This window comes from Antedon mediterranea, chromosome 3 (genome assembly GCF_964355755.1).
Source record: "Antedon mediterranea chromosome 3, ecAntMedi1.1, whole genome shotgun sequence".
Classification (NCBI taxonomy): Eukaryota; Metazoa; Echinodermata; class Crinoidea; order Comatulida; family Antedonidae; genus Antedon; species Antedon mediterranea.
The window spans coordinates 5,576,423-5,584,806 of NC_092672.1; the positions used below are offsets into that span (position 1 = coordinate 5,576,423).

At 33.6% G+C, this 8,384-nt stretch overlaps 1 protein-coding gene across 1 annotated transcript; it reads left to right on the forward strand.

The window, feature by feature from the left end:
• The first annotated feature begins 4,445 nt into the window (after positions 1 to 4,445).
• LOC140043628 (toll-like receptor 2 type-1) lies at positions 4,446 to 7,315 on the forward strand. Its single transcript, XM_072088146.1, has 2 exons — positions 4,446 to 5,491; positions 6,772 to 7,315. The coding sequence occupies exons 1-2, from the start codon at positions 4,446 to 4,448 to the stop codon at positions 7,313 to 7,315; spliced, it is 1,590 nt and encodes a 529-aa protein (XP_071944247.1).
• The last annotated feature ends 1,069 nt before the right edge of the window (positions 7,316 to 8,384 follow it).

Sequence of the window (8,384 nt, forward strand, 5' to 3'; positions counted from 1 at the left end):
CGGTGCCAACTGATGTTAAATATTACAATCTGGAAGACAACAGTATTTTGTTTCTGAAGAACTACTCTTTCCAGAATTTAACTGATCTACGATTTTTAAATATTAATAACAACAAGTTGACTTATCAAAACATTGATATTAATGCATTCCGTGGCTTGCGAAAATTGACTGATTTAACTATGGTTGAGAACCAAAATTTGTATCAACTTTTGCCCTGGCTTGATGATCTAGTTTCTTTAGAACAATTATATCTACAATACTGTGGATTAACAACAATATATCCTAAGGTATTTAACAATTGTAAAAAACTAATTAAAGTTGATCTTGCAAGAAACTCTATAATCTCTATTAACTCCGCAACTTTCCAGAATTTACCAGTTCTTAAATATTTTTATCTAAACAGCAATCAGATTATCTACATAGCACCAAAATCATTTAGTGGTTCATCCCAATTACGTAAACTGACTCTAAATGACAACCAGCTGACTACAATCACAGAAGACGCTGGACTTCAAAATCTGACTCAATTACAGCTTCTAGATGTGGCGTACAACAAATTTCGTTGTGACTGTGATTTTGTGTGGTTTAGAAAATGGATTGGGAAAACGAATGTTACAATTCAAGACATCAACAACACAAAATGTATCCCATATCAAGGCACAGAATACAAGAAATTAATGAACTTTCATCCGGATGAACTAAACTGCAGCAAATTTGAAACAATCTTAAAAGAAACAATTCCTTCTGCATCAGCTGGGCTTTTTGTTGTAATTGTGTGTGCAGTCTCTTACCGCTACAGATTCTATTTAAGGTAAGGTGTTTTCAATTATATATGCCTGCTGTTATGTACACGCAAAAAAAAACACAAAAGTAAAATATCGATTTCTTATTAGATAGTTTTTTTAACAGGCTTTTAATATAGACCTATTTAATCATATTGAATGTAACATTTTATATTGTTTAAATCATACGTTTTTCTTCCTTTTAAAGTTTTAAAATCAAATCTTTTGCAAAAGATAATTTAATTATTATTTTATGAAATATGTTGAATTATGTAAATAGTAAATGAATTTTAATTATTTCAATGTAGGTATTGGAACCAACGACGACGCCTTCGTAAACAATACCAGCGAATTTGCAACCAAGGACCTCCTACTCTCAACGGAGAAAATATTCGGTATGACGTGTTTGTCTGTTACAACAGCAACGATCAACAATGGGTTCTGAAAACCCTACAGCCATCGTTGGAGGTACAGCGAAATTTTAGACTTTTTGTTGACTATCGAGACTTTATTCCAGGAGAGGCAATCGTTACAAACATTGCAAATGGTGTTAAACTCTGTCGTAAGGTGTTGTTAGTTGTCTCCAAACATTTTGCCAAAAGTGAGTGGTGTAACTTCGAATTAGAGATGGCGCGCATGCGTATGTTTGACAACCATGAAGATATCTTGGTAGTGGTATTACTTGAAAAGGTGTCACCTAAAGACATGCCGATACTCTTACACAAGATATTGACCACAACAACTTATATCGAATGGGAAGAACATCCAGACAGACAAGCATTGTTCTGGGCCAAGCTTGAAACAGCTCTTTTGTCACCTAACTGTCCAAAAGATAGGCTCATTGACAACCCATAGAAACCTTTGCACCATCGAAAGTATCCGCATAAGACGTATATTATTTTACAACATTTAGTGACAAAAGAAACATTTTCTAGGATGGTTGAAAAAATTATTTAATTTGATTTGGTTTTTAATCATTTCTAACATCAAGCACATACCTCAGTAATTACAAGATTGCAAACAAGTCAATGCTTTCTCCACACCTTTGTTGTGTTGGTGTGCGTTCAGGTGGTAGGGAAGACTACAATTAAATTTTACTCTTCCTTGATTCAGATGTGTTTAAACTCCAAAATATCCTAGGCAAAGCAAAAGGGTATGATGTATAGTATCATGATTCGGCAGTAGTGCTCTTTTGACAATGATAAGTATCCTGATGATATTACCTTATAAATTTTCGGTACTCTAAATGCAGTAGTACTGTATATAATGCTTTTGAAAGTTCTATTAGGTGAAAATAAGAATTGACATCTCTTCATTTGAATGATTGGTTAATTTGTATATAACTACTTTTTAATAATTCATTAATTAATTTGTAATCTACTTATTAGTGTGTCTTCATCTCGTATATAATTCGCTAATTACAGCTTTGTTAATGTATTTCTTTAATTGTAACTGACTTATGCTTGTATACGTATCCGAATATATGTACATGTGGTATCTGATGTCTCATTCCTTAACGTTCCGAATCAAATCTTATCGCCATTTGCATACACGACATGTTGCATTGTATTTGCATAATTAGTAAAACGTGTTGGCGCCTTCTTTAGTTAACAAACTGTTATCACTGTTTTGTAATATAACCTTGTAACAGTTATTTTAAAAAAAAGTGTTTTTATGCATAAGATTAGTGTATAATTATTGATATTATTCGTTATTTTATATAGGCTAAATTAAAAAAATAATAACAATTAAAATCTGAATCATCACTGTTAAAAATGTATAATGTAAATTTGAATAAAAGAAAAAACAAAAATGATAGTAGGTCGAACTTTAACAGGCCATATACATGACTGCAGTCGCTAAAATTTGAGTTAGTGTGTACCGACTGACCGACCAACCGACCAACCAAACGACCAACCGACCGACATAGTTAGCTGTAGAGTGCGACTAAAAATTATGGTGGTATAAGATTTGTTACATACAAAAAATGTGGATGTTACCTGCCCTATCTACGATATGATACAAACAGGACAGGTGTGGTTGTTCAGTGCATACGTAGCCGATTCGCATACCGTATACGCCTAACAACAATAAAATACACTGCTGTACCATGTCTGCTGACGGTAACATGCCCATAGAGCACCTAACTCCTAATAAATATAAATATTAACATAATCTAACTAACCCTCATCTAACGTGGGTTCCTACTTCCTACCAATTGGAAGTCTGAAGCACTAACAATTCAGCCGAACAGCTGACTGACAGGAAGGCGTTTGAAGAAAAGACATGACTGTATGTTATCAGGAGTGGCTCGCTATCCCATATAGGATGAAGGTCGTGATACTGGATGGTGTTTATTTTCTCCAGACATGATATTTCGTGTATCGAGTAGCACAAGATATCAACAGCATACAAGTCCTCATGATGTACCTTACATGGGAAGATTCACGTTTGTCGTACAATGAAGTTGTGACACTATCTTCCAAATGACACAGGCTAACACAATTTAATAAAAACTGATCAAGCACAACATTGTCTTTTTACAGGGGTGGCTTTTTCCGATAATAGACAGAATCTGATAGACATAAACTTTCTAATCCATGATGCTATGATTTGTAATAATGATCGTATCACAGTTTTTGCAACTTCGGATAGTTTGCGTCACCTATGTGGCTTGGTGGTTAAGATGCTTGGTTACCAATTCAAGGGTCCTGGGTTCAAGTCCTGTCGACATATGTCAGGATTTATTCAAATTCCACTCACAAAGACTTGTAATAAGACTTTGTTTATGTAGAGCATGTTTGTCTTGTGAACAGGATTGCCACCTTTAAGAAGGATAGTGAATGAATTCGCTTATCCTTAGCAATTTGCCTAAATATAATGAACAAAATAAATAAAACACTATCGGGTTTAAGGACGAAGATGAGGCTATAGACTGTAGAGTATCAGAGATACAGTTTCCCATATGGGATGAATGTTGCTGTTAGAAGACGCGATACTGAGTGGTGTGTTTGTTACCAGACTTGATACCACGTGCATCAACTACTCCCAACGGCGTATCTTACATGGAAGGTTTCTACATTTATCGTACAATAAATTTGCGACTCTATCTCTACTCACTAGTTACTAACTTTCCACTGTACACACATCGTAGGATTAACAAGCCATGCATTGGTAATTTTTGGACATAAGCAATAAAGATTTGGTTTGGATGAAAGTCGATAAATTTCCCAAACAATTAAATCGTTTTTTTAAAGAATTATATGAGGTTTAGTACACTAAATTCTTGCATTTGTTATGAAAGTTAAATATTAATAAACCATTAATATTTATAATGTTTTGTCTTCAGAAGAAAGTGAAAATAACTATTTTTTAATTTGTACCATTTACTTGAAAATGAGATAATAACGTCAATTAATTTCAGAAAATAATTCAATTGACTTTTATTTTAGTTTCATTGCTCCAAATTCTAGCCTTTGTTACGAAAGTGAAATATTAATAAATCACTATTTTTCCAGCTTGAACCATTACCTAAAAAGGAGATGAATAACGATATGTCATTATCCATTATCACTTCTCCTTATTGGAATACATGTACAGTCGATTTTTCTCATTATTACGTTATACTTCAACGTAAAAGGTTCATACAATACCACTATGAATATGTGTACTCTTCTTCCCGTTAGTATCGTTCTTTTCGTAACATTCTACTGTCCTATTAGCGGTAAATTAACATGCCACAATTACAATCCGTCGGTAAATGGAACTCAGTCGCTAGATGATTTCAGATGTCCTAAGCAATGTGACTGTCAATATTGTAAGGAAGAAACGGGTGTATACTACAATCATGAGGTGTATTGTTCAAGCAGAGTATTGAACGCTATTCCATCGCGAGATACAGTGCCAACTGACGTTAAAAGTTATCATTTGGACGGCAACGATATTTCGACACTGAAGAACGACTCTTTCCAGAATTTAACTGTTCTACGATATTTAGATCTTAGTTACAACAATCTATATTATAAAAACATGGATATTAATGCATTCCTTGGTTTGCAAAAATTGATTCATTTATCAATGGATTATAATCAACAGCTGTATAAACTTTTGCCCTGGTTTGATGATCTAGTTTCTTTAGAACAATTACATCTACAGTATTGTGGATTAACAACAATATATCCTAAGGTACTTAACAATTGTAAAAAAGTAATAACAATTGATCTTTCAAGAAACTCTATAAAATATATTGACTCAGAAACTTTCCAGAATTTACCAGTTCTTAAATATCTATATCTAAAAAAAAATCAGATTACCGTTATAGCACCACACGCATTTAAAGGTTCATTGCGATTACAAGGAATGACTCTAGGTGACAACCTGCTGACTACAATCATAGAAGACGTTGGACTCCAAAATCTGACTCAATTACAGTTTATAGAAGTGGCGTACAACAAATTTATGTGTGACTGTGATTTAGTGTGGTTTAGAAAATGGATTGGGATAACGAATGTTACAATACAAGAAACCAACCATACAACATGTCAATTTCCAGGTAGTAAAAAATACAAGAATTTATTGAATTTTGATCCTGATAAACTAAACTGCAGCAAACTTAATAGAATCTTAGAAGTTACAATTCCTTGTGCTTCTGCTGGCCTTATTGTTGTAATTATGGGTTCAACACTTTACCGCTTCAGATTTCATTTAAGGTAAGATCATTCGTATTTAAGTATTTATTTACTGTGAAGTATACACAAAAACATATTAAACAGACTTTTAATGTATTTTATTTTAATGTTATTATAATACATTTTTTTAATTGATAATCTATATATTAATGCTACTCCTCCAAAGCCGATGGATGGTACGTGCTCACATTTGGCGCACTGATATTTATTGAGGGGCCGCACACGATAGGCTATATTACTTTCCTGAATTTTAAAGATAAACACTTTAAAAAAAGGCAAAAAATAACAGTAATTTGACATTGTCAACTTTCATATCCCATATCCAGTATTGCGCTTTTATACTCATCTCATGCGAAGTATTACTAAGGCAGACAAGATCACGTTGTGCACGGGTTACTGCAAGACCACAATCTAATTACAGAAGTGAGTTGTTACGTCACTTTCATATCCCATATCCAGTATTGCGCTTTTATACTCATCTCATGCGAAGTATTACTAAGGCAGACAAGATCAAGTTGTGCACGGGTTACTGCAAGACCACAATCTAATTACAGAAGTAGCAATAAGCTAACAAATCTTCCACACAAAACAATTGCAAAATATCAAAATCATTGCAATAAAATGTAAATGAATAAAAATGAACACACACAAACAAAACGATTCTAATTGGTTTTATATATTGTTGAACATGAACACAACCTAAAACAATTCGTGTTTATTTTTTTAATGTAAAGCTTTTTTATTTTATCTATATCAAATAATTAATACACCACGAAATACACCCAAAATAATATAGTTTGGCATTTTATACTTTCGTTAGTGTTTACGTGCATTAGGCCTATCTAATGTACACAGCACAATTTTTCATTAGTGTCTTTTATTTTCGCTAAGTCTGAACAGTCAAAAGTAAAGTCTAAAGTTCCATATCCAGTATTGCTTTCATTTTTTAGCTTATATATTTTAAAGTGAAGGGAAAGTGTATAACAAAATCAATGACCGTAAATACAGTAGTTCCGAATTTTATTCTTGATACAATTTGTTTTATATTAATAATTTGTCGAAGTACTTTTATCAGAGTGCGCTTTTATTATACATGACCATGAAAAGTGTATAACCACAAGGCAGAAAAAGACCGTGCAGTGTACGGGTTACTGCTAGTATAATATAAATTTCCTAAACTTTTCAACAACCATACATTTAGGCCTACAAAATAAGATTGTAAAATCTTCGAATGGAGTGCTAGTTTTAAAATCAAATATATTGCATTATGTAATTCGTTTTTTCATTGATTTTAATGTTAGGTATTGGAATCAACAACGACGCCTTCGTAAACAATACCAGCGAATTTGCAACCAAGGAACTCCTACTATTAACGGAGAAGACATTCGTTATGACGTGTTTATCTGTTACAACAGCAAAGACATACAATGGGTGCTTGATGTTTTACAGCCAACGTTGGAGAAGCAGCGGAATTTTAAACTATGCGTCGACTATCGAGACTTTCTTCCAGGAGAAGCAATTGCTATGAACATTGCAAACGCTGTTAAATTCAGTCGTAAGGTTTTGCTTGTTGTCTCCAAACATTTTGCCAAAAGTGAGTGGTGCAACTACGAATTAGAGATGGCGCGCATGCGTATGTTTGACAACCACGAAGATATCTTGATAGTGGTATTACTTGGAAAGGTGTCACCTAAAGACATGCCGATAGCTTTACACAAGATATTGACCACGACAACTTATATCGAATGGAAAGAACATCCAGAGAGAAAAGCATTGTTCTGGACCAAACTTGAAACAGCTCTTTTGTCACCTAACTGTCCTAAAAATAGGCTCATTGACTCTTGATAACCCCTAGAAACCTTTTCAAACATTATTAATATTTTGCCAAAGTTATGAAGATGGTTGTGATTCAACACAATATAGATTTTGTTTCAATCATATTCACCAGCAAGCACATGACTCATTAACACATTTCTATAACTTTTTTTTAAACAGTTTGTAGTCATCAAAATGATATACGGCTTTAAAAGTCTTTATTAAAGCACAACTTGACCGAGAACCGTATTTTAACAACGTATTAGGGATGTATATATTATTTCAGAACAATCGCGAGATTTACGATATCGCCGCGCGCGCTCGTCGTACAGTCGTAAAAAATATAAATTTTGAATTTTTTTATTGTTTCTTTTGCTTATCTCGATATTGAAGTGTTTCTTCAAAATACCAGATTAAACAAATTTAAGCCTAATACAGGCCTCATACAGTTCAAATTAGCAATTGAGGTGACGGTACCTATCTCTTCTAGGTTAAAAACAGTGAAAACTGATGAGGTAGATTTTGCCATGCACTTGTGACGTCACAGCAACTTACGGCGACGACGGCGCGTGCGGCGATATCCTAAATCTCGCAATTGTTCTGAAATAATATGTACATCCCTTATACGTTGTTAAAATATGGATCTCAGTCAAGTTGTCCTTTAAGGCTGACTTAACCAAAGTCTATAAAAAAATTGTATCAGGAAAACAGTTTTTTCTTTTTGTGCTACTTGTGCCAGGAAAAAAAACTTCAATCATCTTTATTTTTTATTATTAATTATTTAGTGTTTATATTTTTAATTCCAATACAAGTACATGGGGATGCATATTTTAAGATCTGTGCTACGCGCAGATTTTTAAGCTTTTTACTCGGGGTACCCGAGTCTAGGACTCTCCCATCTTCTCCTCTTCCATTTCCTCCATCTGGACACTATTGAGTAAAAAGTGCGATTTATAAAGTACTACTCCTCCCTTATTCGTTGTAGTATTGAGCTGGGATTTGGCATGAATATACTACAGGGACATGTCCTCAAAGCTATAGAGCCGGATTTTTAAATTTCAATATTTCCTGTAAAAAACAGGATGCAGCCATATCACGT